The following is an 18,706-nucleotide window of genomic DNA, read 5'->3' on the forward strand; positions in this document are numbered from 1 at the left end:
ATTTGGTCATCTGGCACATTCATAGCCTTACAGCTTCTTTTTTTTTTTGCTAGTTTTTTTTTTTTTTTTTCCTTTTTCTTTTTTTTGACAATGAAACCTACTTCAAAGCCGTTTTATAAATTGAGGCACGGTGGTAAATAAAAGCAATGCTTTCCTTCTGATGCAAACGGTCTGCTCTCGTCTTTATCGCTACACTCTCTCACTAGTGTACATCCTGTAGTAGACTTCCTAGTTCTGCTGTACACTCCAGCTGGGAATGCAGCCTACTGTCTCCCTCCCACTACATCACCTTCACTATAACTCCACCCCCAGGAGCATCCCACAATGTGGAAGGGACTAGCGGTGGCTAAATATTGAGTCCTTTACTGGATGTACTGGAAGTGTGGCAATGGAGAAAAAAGCAAAGAGTTGGCATCAGAAGCAAAGCATGAAATGACCGCAGAAAGATTGTAAAATAACTTTATTTAGCAATATACTGTATTATTATTTATTAGAAAGTGGAAAATAGGGTTAAAAATTGGAATACCTAGGGTGCGTTCACACATACAGGATCTGCAGCAGATTTGATGGCCCAGAGTTACTTTGCATTGAATCTGCAACTTTAAATCTGTGCCATCAAATCTGCTGCAGATCCTGTACGTGTGAACGCACCCTTAAGTCTCTGGCCTGCATCCTATAGAGGATAACAGCCTAATCTCAGGCATACATTGTTGTCCATATCCAAACTATGCAAGTTTGAAACAACAGCCGTTGTTTAATCACAGCAGCCGATCACATTAACCCCTATGGAATCCCGGCAGCAGTGTATACAATCTGTATACACTGCGGCCGATATTCCATGCTGTCGCACTGAAAACTGCCATGTCTATTTTGTGCAGTTGCTATTCAGTGAACAACGACCGAACAAAATAGACTGTGCTCCCGGCCGTACTTTACATTGTGTGCTTTGGCTAATAGAAACACAGGCACACCCGATTGTGCCCGCGTTACAATTAAAAGAGAAGTCCAGCAAAAATTTTTATTAAAGTATTGTATTGTCCCCCAAAGTTACAAATCCCCAATATACACTTATTACGGGAAATGTACATAAAGTGCTTTTTTTCCCTCCACTTACTACTGCATCAAGGCTTCACTTCCTGGATAAAATGGTGATGTCACGACCCGACTCCCAGAGCTGTGCGGGCTGTGGTTGCTGGAGAGGATGATGGCAGGGCGATGCTCAGTGTCCCTCCAGTGCCCTGTGTCCCTCAGTGTCCCCCTGCCATCATCCTCTCCAGCAGCCACAGCCCGTACAGCTCTGGGAGTCGGGTCGTGACATCACCATTTTATCCAGGAAGTGAAGCCTTGATGTAGTAGTAAGTGCAGGGAAAAAAGCACTTTATGTGCATTTCCCGTAATAAGTATATATTGGTGATTTGTATAAGTTTTGGGGCACAATACAATACTTTAATAAAGATTTTCGCCTGACTTCTTCTTTAAGTTGAAGTGATATGCTCACCCGGTCGATACTGCAGTATCAGCCGGGTTGAACATCTCAGACAGTGGCCAATCTGTGACAAGGCCATCTCACAGAACGGCTGCTGTTTTGCCATGTGTGAATATGACCTTAAGCTATAATAGGGTGGTAACAAATAGTACAACTAAAATTAATGAGTTAGTGTCCTCCCCTAACCCCTGTAACATTTTTCTATTGGGAGATTTCTTTCAAGAATAAAAAAATGCAACTATAATTAACTAATACTAATACAACTGTATTAGTATGCATTAAAATGGCTTGCTTGTATTTCTGACATTAAATTACAAGGGAAATAAAGCTGCCTCAGAGTGTTCCTATGAGACCGTCAAGGCCAGTGTGAATTTGACAGTCCTAGGTAGTCCTAAGGAGAGTAGATAGAACATAGAAATGGCTGAAGTGTCCCCCTAAGGTATCTACCCTGGAGGACAGCAGAGTCAAAGCAGCTTTTCTTTTTAGTTCAAGTCTTTAAAGTGTAGTGCCTATGATAAAAAATCATTAGGTTGGGTTTACAAATGGCACCATGGGGTGGTAGTTTCTTTTGTACTGCTTAATAATGCACTTATAGGGTAGATTCACATGTACCGTATCGCTGCAGAGTTTTGCAGCTAAATCCACTGCGATACTCGGTACTCGCCCTATAGCTCTGCATTTTACTTTATCTGCCCCCGTTGTCACCTGCTTCTCCGACTCCCGGATCACTGACGGCCCGCTCAGCCAATCAGTGCGCTGTCCCGCCGCAGCCACTGATTGGCTGAAGGGGATGTCAGTGACCCGTGAGCCAGAGAGTGAGGCGGCAGATAACGTTTTATCTTGTTTAAGGCCTGGCAGCTAATTAGTTAAACAGGCAGTGGCTACTTTCTGGTGGCGGAATGAAAATCTGCTTCAAGAATGCAGAGCCATAGGCCATAACAGTACAGAGTATCACAGCGGATTTCACTGCGTGACTCACAGTGATGCAGTGTGTGTGGTTTTACCCATAAGGAGAATTATAAAATGGTCCAACAGCCGCATTGCTTTTAAGCGACTCTGTACCCATAATCTGACCCCCCCAAACCACTTGTACCTTCGGAGAGCTGATTTTAATCCAAGATCTGTCCTGCGGTCCGTTCGGCAGGTGATGAAGTTATTGTCATAAAAAATTACTTTTAAAATTGCAGCCCGTGCCCTAACTTTGCACCACCCCCTCCGTCCCTCCTCCCCACCCTCTTCATCATTAGGAATGCCACTGGAACATTTATTTCTGTTTGAACATTGCACAGGTGTCTTAATGATCCAGCCCATGTGCTGTGGTAACACAGGTGGTGAGTAATAGGCAATTTGCCTGGAGCATTCCTAATGATGAGGAGGGTGGGGAGGAGGGACGGAGGGGTGGTGCAAAGTTAGGGCACAGATACGCCCGTAGGGCACAGAGCTGCAATTTTAAAAGTATTTTTTTATGACAATAACCGCATCACCTGCCAAACGGACCGCAGGACAGATCTTGGATTAAAAGCAGTTATGTGAAGGCACAAGTGGTTTGGGGGGTCAGATTGTGGGTACAGAGTCACTTTAACAACTTATAGTTCTGAGGATAAGCCATCAATTAAATAATAATAATAATAATAATGCTTTCATTTGTGCAGCACCAACTGATTCTGCAGCACTTTACATGACTTAACAATTTTTTTGGTCCAGGTCCCCATTAGGGATCATAATCTAAATTTGCCTATCTGTGTGGTTTGGGTGTGGTAGGAAACCGGAGAACCTGCAGGAAACCCACACATTTTATGGGATTGAATATTTCTGTGAACATGTGACAGTGGAATACCAAGGATAGAACAGTGCATAAATACATTGATGAGTGTTTATTGAAGGGTGGGGAACACCAATGTAGAACCCCCTTCCCCCTCCCTGAAGCTTGGTATAATTTTTTCCATGATCAGATCTGGGTTTGGCAAAGTCCAGGGCTGATCTGTGGAGGTCCCAACCTGTTTTTACAAAGCATGAAATGGGAGTTAACCCTGCAATAATAATAAAAGAGCAATAACAGTACCAGGCAATTAGAGATGTTCGTATGAACCTGAACTATCGGCTTCTGATTCCCGCTGTCTGCAGCCTCCGTGAACAGGGTGGATACAGCCTGAGGACCACCTGGAAAACTAGGATACAGACATTGGCATAGGCTGTATCCCAGTTTTCCTGGCGGTCCTTACGCTGTATCCACCCTGTTTACGGAGGCTGCAGACAGCGGGAATCAGAAGCCGGCAAATTCGCTCATCTCTACAGGCAATAACTACGTATTACTAACATCACTATATAACAGTGGTTTACAATGGCCGTATCATTGTGCTATTATAGGATTAAAGAAGAAGTGCAGCCACAGGACATTTTTCCCAAATGCCGTGAGGAAAATTAGAAACCTCACCAACTCACGTCTCTCAATGCCTCTGCAGCGATGGACCACACTTCCGGGACCCCCACCAGGCTTCAGGATGATGGGCAGCCCGCACGGCCAATAAGTGACTTGGGCGGGGCGCCACTCCAGTCACAAATTGGCTGAGGGGCTGTCCATCAGCTGGGAGCGGCATTTTTCCCCCGAGCCGGTCACACGGCGCAACATAGGCACAGGGAGAGGTTATCCTCTCCTCTGCTCCTGCCGCTTTAGGGATCCTTCATACGGCCAGATTTCTTCTTTAAAATAATACCTCTATTGGCTATGTTCCGTCAGTTTTTTGGACAGTCTTTCTTTCAACCAAAACCAGGAGTGGGTTGTAAAAACCCTTTCCATTATAATTTTGCTATGTCCATGCCATAATACAACCCAATGGACTTTCAGATACACAATATAACAAGAGTGAATAAAAAAAAAAACATAACTAATATGTCTAATATGTAACTAATAATATGTCAAGATGCTTTACTGCTTTATGAGTTACATATCTTTCACAAGCGGTCTATTGATAATGTTTTGCAGGACTATTAGTAATGTTTTAATAAATAAAGCTGTGAACTCTACCATGATGCTGGTTTTACACATGGCAGTGTTTGGCTCTGTTCACATGGAGCAAACCTGGCGGAATCCCACCAGCTTCCCTGTCATATTGACAGACTATGGGAGGTTCGCGTGCCTCCTCTCTCTGCGCTGAAAAATGGACATCTGTGAGCCTCCCATAGACAGGGAGGCTGTCGGGATTCTTCGCCTCAGAATTCTGCCAGGTTTGCTCCGTGTGAACGGAGCCTATGTGCCAATACCAAAAATGGATTCAAATGGGATGGAAAATAAGAAGGAAGGACTTGTACTTCTCTTTCCTGTTGGATCCGCTTCTGGTTTGGGCACAAAAACTGCAGTGGTGGTTTTCTATAAAACCAAAAAAAAAACCTGCCATGTGTGATTCCAACATTAGACGCTCTATTCTAACCAGGTCACAATGTTATTGACTAAGATGTGAATAGTTTTCTCCCAGACTGTATTGTCAGCATGTTAACAAGTAATGAAATACAGTTCTGTAACTTGACCTATATTTGATAAAAGGGAGTGAGTGCGAAGCTCTGCAGACGCTCTTTTATGATTCTCTTCCTCCACTTGCTGATCACAATCGCAAACATAAAACTGCCATACTGTGAGTCAGCCAGCATGAGTCAGACTGCGGAGTACCCCCCATGTCTCCCCGCGCTGCTGCACTTCATTCCCTTCTACCGCTGAACATAGCTGCAGTCTCTCTGCACGCCGACCATAACTAAAGAAATAATCTACTTTCCAAAGAATTTTTTCTAGCTAAAAAGTTGACAGCTGAACTGGTAAATATTCATAAGGATGTTCATCTGTTTTACCAGTTTATGATGATTCAGTAAACTTTTCCTAGACTCTAACACTAAGGACATGTTTTTTTGGGTAGGCCATTAATATTTATGGTGTCCCTGTCGTTATAGAAAAAAAAAAAAAAAACTTGACATATCACAGAAGTTTCATTGGTGGGGGTCTAGGTGATACTAGAGTAGAGCGAATCGGGCTGAGGTTTAGGTCCGTACAAACCCGAACCATCAGCATTTGACTGCCGCAGTCTTCCCATTCCGTGGGGAAGGTAGAGACAGCCCGAGTCCCGTCTGGAAACAGGCACGGAGCTTATGACCTAGGCTGTATTCCTGTTTACAAGGTGGGACTCTGGCTGTCTCCACCTTCCCCACAGAACAAGAAAACAGTGTCAGTCAAATCCCGATGATTCAGGTTAATACCAACCCAAACCTTGGCCTGGTTCGCTCATCTCTACGTGATACAGCCAAGAGAAATGCAGGGTTATGTGGTGCCTTCCCTCATTCCCTTCAGGCTACTGATTGGTTGCATGCACTCTGCAGATTTTGTTTTGCCAGAATTCAATGTTCGCAACTTATCCTCAGGCCGGTGGAGGTCTTATATCTGGTGTCCCAACCTATCATATTATGGCTTGCTCATATAAAAAATTTTCCAATTTTCCAAGCAAAACTTTGTACATTTTGCCTTATACCCCAACACATTCTTACTTTCTTGAATGATACCAAGCTCTAGTACCAGGCATAGCAACTATGGAGCTGGGCCTGGTAAACAGTGATGAGGCACTTGGCATTTCAATCAAGCGATCAGTGAAGGTGCCATACGTTGGACCCTAACTGATCTAACAGTGGTTGTCAAATACTTTTTACCTGTAGTCAAGGATAGGCCACTACTATCAGTTCCCACATTTTTTTTTTTTTTTTATCAAAACCAGGAGTGGGTCCATAACACAGAAAACTATCAGGGAAAGATTTGTATATTTTTCTTTGTTGGTTCCACTCCTTTTTGTGGCTAAAATACTGATAAAAAGGTAGCTAGAAAGGGAATCTGTCTGCTCTGAGAATGCTTGCCTCCTCCGTACTTGTCTGTTTTAAGAGCCGTATAACACAGGGTGATATCCATCAAAAAAATCGTGAGATCGTTGGGATTTGAATGATAATCATTACGTGTAATAGCAGGCAACGATTAAACAACCAACGAGAAATCGTTGATAGTTTGATAGAATCTGGACCTGTTTTTATTGTTAATCGTTGACGAATCGTTCGAACATCGTTAGGTGTAATAATGTGTCGTTCCCCAGTCTATTAGTCAGGAAAGGACGAGTGCATGAACGACCGTAAGTAACAATCATCGTTTTGTGTAATAGGGTGAATGATTAAGATCGTTCACCATAGCGGTAGTTTGAGATCGTTTATTGTTAATCGACGAAAAATCGTCCCGTGTAATACCATCCTAAAGGGATTATCCAGCATTAGAAAAACATAGCTTCTTTCTTCCAGAGACAGCACCACTCTTGTCTCCAGTTTGGGTGCAAGTTTTGCAACTCAGTTCCATTGAAGTGAATGCAGATTAATTTTAAACCACACCTGAACTGGAGACGAGTCTCTGGAAGAAAGTGGCCATGTTTTTCTAATGCTGGCTAACCCCTCTAATTGGGTTATAGGGCTCATGAACAGCTCTAATGCTGTGTTTACACGGAGCGATAATTCGCACCGATCGTACGATTAACGATCTCGAAAGAACAATGTTTTTTTTTAGAACGATCAGCATTTAGACAGAACGAAGCCAAAGCCAGGGACAGACTATAAACAGAGATCAGGTCATAAAGAAAAGCCTGAGATTTCTCTTTTTAAATCCATTCCTGGCTTTGGCTTCAAATCTTTCTGTGTAAATGGACCCTAAATCATGCCAATCAGGCAAGGCTTTCCATGCTTAGATTTCTTGCTTTGGGTGAGACAGACAGAGCTGCTGTAGAGAGAGCAGTTAGTTCTGGCAACTGTTGAGAACTACCTTAGAGAAGGTGTATATGCAGTAGTTAGGCCCCGTTCCCACTGAGGAAAGGTAGCGGAATTCCGCGACGGAATTGTCCGCCGTGGAATGCCGTTAGCCTCCGGCTCATAATGGGAGTCTATGGGAGGCGCGGGCTCCTGCCCTGTCCGCGCTGAAGAATGAACATGTTCATTCTTCAGCGCGGACAGGGCAGGAGCGCGCGCCTCCCATAGACTCCCATTATGAGCGGGAGGCTAACGGCATTCCGCGGCGGACAATTCCGTCTTGGAATTCCGCTACCTTTCCTCAGTGGGAACGGGGCCTAAAGGAGGATTTCTGAGAAAAGGAGGACAAGGAAAACTATACTCACCCCTCCAGTCGCACCTCATCATGTGTCACTACTGCTCAGGGGTGCCTGGTGGAAGTGTCCTGATGATGTGCCGTTACACTTGGCAAGGAAAGCAACCAATCCCTCACCTCTGCAGGCATATGCCTCAGCTCTTGCATATGACCTTTGAAGCCAGTGATTGGCTGCAGCATCCTGGAACGGCTGCAGCTCAGCACTGGCAGCAGATAAAGGGGTGAGTATACATTTTCTTTTTCCTTACATTTTATGCTCCTGTTTATTTAGAAAACGCCCTTTATTGCCTTTTCTTTTTTTTCCCTAAGGTGTTGGCAGTTTTTGTATTAACAATCCTCCGATGTCCATAAGAGATGTATCACAGTAGTGTACAGTATATTAGAGCGAGTGTTAACAGAGCTTATTACAGACTGGATCCAGTGGAAAATAACAAGCCATGTTTATAAATTGTATTCAATTGTCTCGTGGAAATTAGTACAGTGAGATCTAGCCCAGAGGTAATAGAAAAAGAGAGCCTAAAGGCAGTATAATAAAGGGCTTCACATCCGCGCTAGCCCCAAGCTACCCTTCCACTGTCTCAATTTAATCTCCATTTATTATATCTACTGTATAACTACACCAGCATTCAGAATATCACTACCCACAGCAATATAAATTGATTTTCCCTAAAATGGTAATTAGAGATGGTAGAATTGCTTCTCCAGCTCGGAGATATTTAGCAAATCCTAGCACTTTTATGAATTATTGGAAAAGACGGGGTTTTTTTTAAGTCTATAGTAAGGGTTAATGGTTTTACCTGATTCAAGAGTCTCTGATCTAGATAAGTAAAGGAACCCTTCTGGCACATTTCCTTCTGTGGATTATTACCTGATCATCTTTTTCTTCCTGTTGGTTTAGAAGTCTGCAGTGTATAATACTGCTGTACTAGAAACCAGCTGGATGTACACCGACTTCCATTTGAGCAGATCCAGATCTATAGTATCTCTTTTTTTGTTTTGTAACTTTCTTCTTTCTTTCTTTTTTTTTTATATATACATGTGTGCATATTTATACCTTTTACCTGATCAACTACTGATGGCCTATAACTGTGGATAGGCCATCAATAGTGTTTGGCCACACTTGTATTTTAGTTTTTGTATGTATATTATGTGTTAATACCGAATTGTAAATTATTAAATGTTTAACATGGGAACTTACTTGGGTTTATTTGTTTCTGTTGGTAATCTTAGCCAGGTATCTTTTTTCTTATACTATCATTAATTAATAAAAGTGACTGAACCAATGGAAATATGGTAAACATGCATTTGGCTGAATACAAAATTATGACCCTAGCTGCATTGGATGGGATTGTTGTTATAAATTAACGCTGTTTTCCCATAAACCCATAGGGTAGGTTCACACTACGGAAGACAGATTCCGTAGCTCATACCTGTTCTCGGCCACGCGCCTCTCTGCTCGCGCCAGACACCATTCTGTGCACGGGCGGATTCCACATTCCGCCGAAAGAATTGACATAAACAGTTAACAGGAAATAATGGACAAAGGGTTCAGGTCCTCTCTTTGGGACTTGTACTTATCTTGACCAAAAAAGGGTCATACTTATATACCAACTTTTAATAATTATTAACCTGATAGGTGGCGAGTGAATATCTATATTTCCTGGATGCCATGTAAGGGTATGTCCACACTACAGAATCCAGCTTGCCTCCACTGGTCTCATAGATTTCATTCTGCCGTCCGCCCGAAGAATGAGCTGGTTCATTCTTTGGGCGGATGGCGGAATCTGCCTGACCATAGAATGTAGTCTATGGCACAGGCAAAGATGCATGCAGCTGCAAGCTGCGGAATCCGCCGCGGCTGATCCGCCCGGGTTCTGTACTGTGCACATACTATAATTGATTACAATAGTAAGTGTAAGGTGGAGTGAAAGCACTTAAAGGGGACCTGTCATCCCGGCTGCCGGGGTGAAGCACGCCTGACCCACCAGTGGAGCCACTTATACTTATCCCCCTCTCGAAGTCCCGGACCCTGTCCCACCGCTGGGAAATCCCCGTCGGAATCTGTGAGCACGCTCACCAGAGATGAGTGCGACTCCCATAGAGAATGACTAGAGCAGTCATTCTCTATGGGCGTCGGACTCGCCTCTGGTGAGCGCGCACGCGGCTTCCGATGGGGATCTATCGGCAGTGGGACAGGGTCCGGGACTTTAAGGAAGGGATAAGTATAAGGGGCTCCACCAGGGGGTCGGGTGGGCATCATCCTGGCAGCCGGGGTGACAGGTGCCTTTTAAGGCGGGTTTATACTCATCCGGAGATCCTGCGACATTTCCCTCCGGTGCTGTAGCAAAGCACCAGAGGGAAAAGCTGATCTTAGAAGTGATCTTTGAATTCACTCTATTGTTTTGAATGGGACAGTTCAAAGCAGTTAGAAACTAGTCAGCAACTAGAAAGGGACAGCCCTGCTGGCAGTGATTGGCACGGTAGGCTTTCACTGCTTAGATGATTTTGTCCTGAAAGTGGCTGCAGTCATTGGGGAACCTGGAAACTGATCTCTAGATGTATCCAGAAGAAGAATAGAGTTTTGCACCTCAATCTCCTAAACACCAGTTAAAGGGGTTATCCATTGCTACAAAAACATGGCCACTCTTCCCCCGCTCTTATCTCCTAATTGGGTGGGGTTTGAAACTCAGTTCCATTAAAGTAAATGGAGCTTAAAGGGGTTATCCAGTACTACAAAAACATGGCCACTTTTCCCCCTACTGTTGTCTCCAGTTCAGGTGTGGTTTGCAATTAAGCTCCATTTACTTCAATGGAACTGAGAGTTTCAAAACCCCACCCAAACTGGAGACAACAGTAGGGGGAAAGTGGCCATGTTTTTGTAGAGCTGGATAACCTCTTTAATTGCAAACCACACCTGACCTGCATACAAGAGTGAAGCAAAAGTGGCCATGTTTTTGTAGCGCTGGATAACCCCTTTAATTAAACTCACTGCAAGAAACAGACTCCATTATAAGGCAAGGAGTCTGAAGTAGTGGCCAGTAAGGAGTGAAGCTCGCCTCCACGATTCTCCTGGCTGTACTAAGCCATAATTGGGGGTCTGAGCACTATGATCCTGAGTAGGGATGGTCCGAACAGAGTTCGTACAGAGTTCGTACGAACCCGAAGCATCCGCAATGATTACCGCTGTCTGCCCGCTCCGTGCAGCGGGCGGATCCAGCGGGAGGAACGCCTGGAAAACTGGGATACAGCCATAACCATAGGCTGTATCCCAGTTTTCTAGGCGGTCCTCCCGCTGTACGGAGCGGGCAGACAGCGGTAATCCGATGCCGAGCGTGCGGGTTCGGACCATCCCTAATCCTGAGCAATCAAAACTTATGCGTGTCTGTGTGACCAGTAAAAAGTTTCTTTTAAAGTGACAGTATCATGTAATTTTATTCAACGTTTATCAGTTTATGAACCAGTCCCCACTACATTACTGTCTGACTTCTGCAATTGCAAACATGCAGTATCGGTCATTTTACAGCTGTTTTTTAACATCAACTATGGTGTCGGTATCACTCCTACATTCACTATGGTAGCAGCATGCACCACAGCTGAAAAACTATCCTGCATTGATCTGGTTCTCCTGAAGCTCTTCTCTGCTGTGGAGCTGTGTAAGGGTATGTTCATACGTACACACTCTACTGACTTCAATGGGTCCCAGTCAAATGTTTAACTCCTCCTTTGTTGCAGATTTGCTGCAGATCCATTGAAGTTAATGAGTTGCAAAATCCACTGCGAATTTCCAGCAGTGTGAAATGTCCACTGGATTATATCCAGTCCATGTACCCAAATAGCGAAGCCACCACATGTCAGTGCACATGCCAGGGTAGAAGAACCCACACTGGACAGCCACTCCAGGCATGCGGTAGCAGTCATTATAGTAACACCTCTTAGGTATAGCGGACATCTGTAGTGCGGTAAACATGCTGACAGGTTCCCCCTTTGATTCATAAAAATAAGATTAAAACTGATCACGCAATGATCCTTTAGGTTTGTGCACTTTGTCTCCATCACTTGAAATGTTGACAAATCGCAGATGTCAGGTTACTATGGTGCGGAAATCTTTCTGTCTCGTGGCAGGTAGAGGTACAGCTGTGACTCACTGCCTCCTAAACAAACACAACACACAATAATATTGCCTGTGCCGGCAATGCTATGATTGACGGCTGTACAACTCCAGGGATCTCTCTCCATTACTTTTGCTATAAATAGGCTTCCGGCCCATGGCAACAGGTACAGGAGAATTATGTGCATGGGAGACTTCCTGAATGGCTTCATCAAGCTGTTTATGGCCCTTAATGTGATATATGTTGTCAATTAAAGAAGCTTTAATCTTCATCAAAATGCTTTATAGTTTGGCTACAGTCTTTGGTGTGAGAGGGTTCAAAATCTGAACACGTGCCAGGTAAGCGATCCTGTCAATTACAGAATGATTTAATAGATGACATCTGTACTGATCGCTTACAATTTTATTTGTACATGTTAGATTCTCTGGCGTCAGTGCAGACTGTCTAGATTATTGGACAGACATGGAGAGGTATGAAGAATACACCCTGTAGAGGCAGAGTACAACCTATGCCCCGGCCCCAGTGTTCACCATAGGCATATACAGGCTCAGTTTTGGGGGTGGGGCAGGGTCACATGCTCCTCCTTGTCGCCCATCTTATGGACAGACTCACCACAGGGCAGGACAGCACAGCCTGGAGGAGAGGAGTCTGATTGTAGCTTTATGAATCACACTTGGAGCTGCTGTCAGTATATATAGTGAGTACACTTACTAAGGGCTCGTTCCCACTGAGGAAAGGTAGCGGAATTCCGCGACGGAATTGTCCGCCGCGGAATGCCGTTAGCCTCCCGCTCATAATGGGAGTCTATGGGAGGCGCGCGCTCCTGCCCTGTCGGCGCTGAAGAATGAACATGTTCATTCTTCAGCGCGGACAGGGCAGGAGCGCGCGCCTCCCATAGACTCCCATTATGAGCGGGAGGCTAACGGCATTCCGCGGCGGACAATTCCGTCGCGGAATTCCGCTACCTTTCCTCAGTGGGAACGAGCCCTAATACTGTACACTGAACTATTTTACTATAAAGTGGCCAACCCCTTTAGGAATTGGAAAGGTATTAATAAACCCAGAGAAACACAAGAGAATATATGGACTCTATGACTTCTTACCCTGTTGGATACAAGCCCAGGAGTCTGGTTCTGTAAGATAACAGTAAAAAAATAAAGTAAATAAAAATGATTGATGTAGACTGATTGAAACATGAGGCTCCAGACTTAGGTACATGTATACCCAAAGCACAATGACTGTGAAGTGCTATGGGCCTAAACTGTGCATCTATGATGTTATACCTACATATAGATGCACATGGGGGGGGGGGGGTATTTGTAAAGCTCGTATTCCAGTGTTTTCGGTGGCAAAAAGTTTTTTTCATGCAATCAAATGCGGTCAGTTCCAGGCAAACTCAAGCATGAGATAAGATATTTCATACCACAAAATGACTCTTTAAATGTGGGAAAAATGTTATAAAGTGTACTTGTTATCAGGGCCGCTGCCAGATCAGCAGTATATTCCTCTCTGCCGGCAGAAGTTCATGTCTCAATGGCTACAAACACGTATGAGACCGTAATGTGTATGATCCATATTGGATCAGAATGGATCCATGGAGACCCAATCTTCTGCCGACAGAGTGGAATTCACCGGCAGTAGCCCTGGTGACAGGTACAGTTTAACTTTTGGTTGGTTCAGTCATCAACAGATAGATGCAGAGTTTGGTAAAATGTGGCTCTTGGCCCTTTGTTGTGTTTCTACCCTTTCCACCAAAGCCAAAAAGGCCACAGGTTGACAAAGCAATTTTCTAGCATCGTAGGAGGGTGTCAACAATGGAGAAAGCTCTCATACTGTTACTCTATATACCATTCTTTCTCTTATTTCCCAACAGGAAAACGATAAGGGTAAAAATAATAGATGAGGAGGAATACGAAAGGCAAGAAAGTTTCTTCATTGCACTTGGTGAACCGAAATGGATGAAACGCGGAATATCAGGTGTGAGCCAATTACTACCACCCCCACCTAAAAATAAACCAATAACCAATCTTATTTTCTTTTTATCTTCCCCCTTTTCACATTATTTTTTGTTATCTTAGTCAAGCAATCCCATCCTCCTCTCCTGTGTATTCCCGCTCTCTCCATTTTTCGGTCATCTTCACCTTGGTTCTTTTTGTTCCTTCTCGCTTCCTTTGGCATCATCTTCTTTTAATCCAATTAATTCACGCAGATCCTTTCCTGATCATCTATGCTGTTTACTGTACAACAAACTATGGTGCATGGCTTTCAAATGCTGTGTAGTTGCTTTCTATGCTCTCTGATTTACCTCTGAGTCCTAGGATGTTCTGTACAGGGGAGACTATATCACCTATGGAATTACATAAGCTTGATGTTTAATGTTGTTAGTTGTCCTGCAATCCACTATATTTGATGGTTGGCAGATAAATTGTATAAAGTTGTCCTTAAAATGAATGGGGTTGTCCACTAACCTTCATATTTCCTAATGGGACATGAACGCAGCATAAACTTAGTGCAAATGTTTTACATAACACCATGAACATTTCAGTGGATCCCATGCAGTACTACATTTCCCTACGTTTAAGGTATATGCACACTGAGTAAATGTCACGGATTCCGTCGCTCGCCCCCCCGCGCTCCCACTTAAAGTTCCGCCCGTCACATAGGCTCCATTCTATGCTCGGGTGGATTCTGAATGGAGCCTATCGTCCTTCCAAAGAATTGACATGTCAATTCTTTGGGCGGACAGTGGAATCCGCCTGACCATAGAATGGAGTCTATGGGACAGGCGGAGAGCCAATCATGAGTGCACCGGGACAAGCGGCAGAATCTAGGCAGGCTTATCCGCGATATTTACTCAGTGTGCATACTGTATACCCTCATATTTATTGCCAGCTTTTTTGATAATTTAAGCGCCTTTTATTAGCAGTAACTTTTGACCCCAAATATGTTTTTTTTTCTCTTTAAAGAACAAAATAGTTTTTATAATTTGCTGTCTAAAAACATCCAACAAGCTGCTCTTAATTTATCTCTTTATGCTTATTGTGTGATGCCATTTAGTACCTTAATACAGAATTCCGGGCATAGACTTTTTTTTAAAACTGCCAGGAGGGCGTGGGTAAAAACCACAACAGGCAATCCAGTGCTGGTGTCTGCTGTTGTCCGTTCTGGTCCTCAAGTCCACGGGTGCTTCTTGATCTGGAGAGAGGACCTGAGACATGACGTGTAAGGCCCGCTCAGCCAGTAAGCAGCAGAGACGGGACAACACTACAACCGCTGACTGGTTGAGTGGGCCTAGAACGACACGTCCTAAGTCCCCTCTCTAGACCAAGAAGGAACCATAACGGAGGCCAAAAAAATATCCCTGCCCCAAATTCTCCTTTAAGCACTTGTGACACAGATTAGCTAACCAAAAGTACTTTTTTAGGACTATAGTATTAATGGCCTTCACTAAAGATAGGCTGTAAATGTCAAATTCGTAAGGGTCTGACATCTGACATCCCCAACAACTGAAAATGCTGCTACTCTCCAATGGGTCCAATAATCCTCTTTAAATGAATGGAAGAAACTTACAAATTAAAATATACTTATACCTCTCCCTATTTGAAAACTTAACAAAATGCTAAAAAAAAATCTCTGTGTAAAGGTTACATGCTGTCCGTTGAAGTTTATTGTAGGTGGATAGGGTGAGAGGAGGAAGCTGCAGAGTGAGACAGAGGCAAAAAGACACACAAAGAAGCTGCTAAAAAGGTATAGCAATTCTTCCATCTCACCCAGTGCTTAACTCACAGCTTACACAGTTTAGTGATGCTCCATATCGTCATACATGCTGCTGCTACATCTGAGGGTATGCTACAGAGATATATCAGGATCCCCTCATCTGTGTTTGTGCAGCACATGGGAGAGCCTATAATAGCTCGTCTCCACCCACTAGCTCATGGACAACTAAAAACTAGAGATGGAGTCTGCAGAGAGGAAAAAGCCATATACAAAGTGTACAGAAATAATGCTGCTCATGTTCATACATGGCAGCTCATCCTGAAAAGTTTGTTAAAACGTTAATGGCCATTTAAGCCAAACCGCATTGGACTCAATAGCTGTGGAAATTCATTACTAGCAGAAAAGACCACCAATTGGAGAAGTGTCTACCTTTATCATCTTAAGACATTATGTACACTGATTAGATGTCGGTCAAAAAGGTAAAGATTTTTCATACATTAACTTTCTGCCCTGTCAAATCAGTCAGCAGCTTTCAGTTCCAAGAAATTATCGACACAGAATTAGTTCTTCAAGGTCCATTAAATGAATTAATTATTGCAAGTTTTCCAAGAAATGCCTCGCAGGTCTGTTAAAATCACTGGAGAGCTTCCTCCGTGATGTGTTAGAAATAAGTTCAGGCGTGCTTAGATTGTAACACGCTTCTTAATTGTGTTTTACACCTTTACACTTGATGTGATTGTGGAATAAAGCATATGACACTCGTCACTGCAGATTATACAGTCGCATTGACTTTATGGTCAGTAAAATAAAAATAAGCAACAGCAAAAAATAAATAAAAAATAAATCACCAATCGGCCATAACAGCAAAACCACAAACAGGTGAAGGGAGTAATATGGATTATCACAGAACCATGAAACCTGTCAAGGGTTGTGATACAATAGGCAGCAAATTGCATATCACATGAAAAGTCATCTTAAAGGTATATCCACCAATCTATCTTTTCCCAATGCATCTAAAACATAGTAACTTTGCAAACACATAAAAAATATATATCGTTTTGTGTCTACAACTCATATGCAGACCTGTGTGTCCCCATGGCAACAGACTACAAACAAACCTTGTGTGGTCTGAGTCTACAGTTGTGGCTGAAGCCTTTTGCTCCCTGGCACTCACTTTCTGAGATTCCATATCTTTGAAATTAAGCCTTCTAAGACATAGAGAAGCAAGGTTAAGTTGTGATCATCGCTTAGACTTACTGTAGATAGCCCTGCAGTTACTGACACAAATATTGGTGGCAGCAGAGGGGCCTGTGTCGCCTACAGTTTACTCTTTTGGATAACCCACCCACTGTTCTCTCCACATTTCAAAGCATGGGTAAGAATAGTTGCAAATTGTATACATCTTCTATACATCACAAGCTTTAATTTGTGACTTTTTATGCTGCTAGGATGGTGGAAATTGATTGCTAAATCCCAACTAAAATATAATAGGCAGAGTCTTCTACTGTCTATTTGCCAAATTCTGGGATAAAACTTTATTTACGTAGGACTGGCCAAACTAAAAGTTTATTTTATAAGTCAAGACCAGCCTGTTTTGGACAGGCCTCTCGTGTTTGTCTATCCGCAGACTGACTTATTTATGCTGTATAATTATGGCACCCACACCATGCCCATACTGCCCACAGGTGAGGTCACATACAAGCCTCGGCAGCTTCCAGACTTTGTGATCATCACTGAAGTGCAAAGGACAAATAAAGGCCAGGGACTACTGTGGTTATAATACATTACTGCACTAATGCTATAAATAGGTCACATCCAATGTGGGCTACAATTCTGACACCATGCCTCTATTCGCCATTATATTCAGTTGCTAGAACATCAGCCACAGGGAGTGTACAGACAGATAGATAGACATGATCATCCTGCTCTAAAGCTACACAGGAAAATGCCACGCTCTCCTGGGCTGGCATAGAGGTGAGGGAATGCACAGAAGGTAGTGGATTCCCCTGGGGCACTCCCTGTGTGGCAGTGGTTAGCTTGGTGAAAATTGGGGTTCCCTTTCATGGTGAAACCAAACAGTGATGCAACAGGTCTTTATTTAGCATAAACGTCCTCCAATAAATGGGAGCACTCTAAAAAAATAATAATTATTATTATTATTATTAATAATAATAATAATAATAATAATAATAATAATAATAATAATAATCTAAACGGTGATATCAAGAGGGTTACCCATTAGTTAATTCAACTAAGTGAAAAAATACCCTCAGGACATACCAAAACTAAAAAACTAGTTTATAAGGGGTAAACGCCTCTAAAACTTCACTTTTAAAAATTCATTAAAAACATAATTCGCACAACATATAGTATAGTACTGTATTTCGAAACCACTAGCATCTGTGTTTGTACTGCTAGCAAGCAAGTACCTTCACATAATTTATAGGCAGGGTGCTGTCAAGTGTTATTATGCCACTGCCCCCTGTGTCGGCCCCCTTTAGTAGATGGCCCCCTGTGTAGTCCACCTTTTATAGATGGCCTATAGTATATATCTCCTTGTTTAGTCCCCCATTTGTAGATGGACCTCTGTGTAGGTCATTCCCCCTCAAGCAGGTGACCCCCTGTGCGCTCCCCTTAATTGGAGCGAGATTTCTGCTGCGGTCCATTCTGTATGAAGCTGTCCTAACACTAAAACCTTTAAACTACGCCTGTAATATATGTAGTAGCAGTAAATTGAGCAGAAGCCTAAAGGTTTGCAGGAACAAAGCCAAAATTGGCTACAAGAATGCGCAGATTTTTGGAAAGTGAGGAAATGAGACTATTTTGAGGAAATGCACACAACATCAGGAGAACATACAAACTCTATATAGATGACACTCTTGGTGGGATGTAAACTGAAGACTAGCGTTGAGCGAACTTGCCAAACGTTCAGGTTTGACCGAACCCGAATGCTCGGCATTTGATCCCGGTGGCTGGAGAAGTTGGCTACAGACTATGGCTGTATCCATGTTTCCCAGGACTACTTAGGGCTGCATCAAATTTCTTCAGCGTTACTTAAATACCAAGCATTCAGGTTCGGCCAAACCCAGCAAGTTCACTCAACATTACTCAGGACCCCAATGCTGCCCACATACTAAAGACACTACATACATAATAGCCCATGAGCATTCACTGTACTTGTCTTTGGAAGCCACGCACAGCAGGGAACACCTTTCCTGATAGATTTCC

At 43.3% G+C, this 18,706-nt stretch overlaps 1 protein-coding gene across 4 annotated transcripts in view; it reads left to right on the top strand.

Moving 5' to 3' along the window:
• Positions 1-18,706, top strand: part of SLC8A3 (solute carrier family 8 member A3) — a 223,232-nt gene that overhangs the window by 177,020 nt on the left and 27,506 nt on the right. For 2 of the 4 annotated variants that reach the window (XM_069950048.1, XM_069950049.1), the window contains exon 3: positions 13,635-13,738. The exons of the other annotated variants lie outside the window; for them this stretch is intronic. In XM_069950048.1, coding sequence (XP_069806149.1) covers positions 13,635-13,738 — 104 coding nt within the window. The remainder of the gene's footprint in view (positions 1-13,634; positions 13,739-18,706) is intronic. 4 annotated transcript variants of the gene reach the window in all.

The sequence above is a fragment of the Dendropsophus ebraccatus genome, chromosome 13 (genome assembly GCF_027789765.1).
Source record: "Dendropsophus ebraccatus isolate aDenEbr1 chromosome 13, aDenEbr1.pat, whole genome shotgun sequence".
In the NCBI taxonomy this organism is placed as follows: domain Eukaryota; kingdom Metazoa; phylum Chordata; class Amphibia; order Anura; family Hylidae; genus Dendropsophus; species Dendropsophus ebraccatus.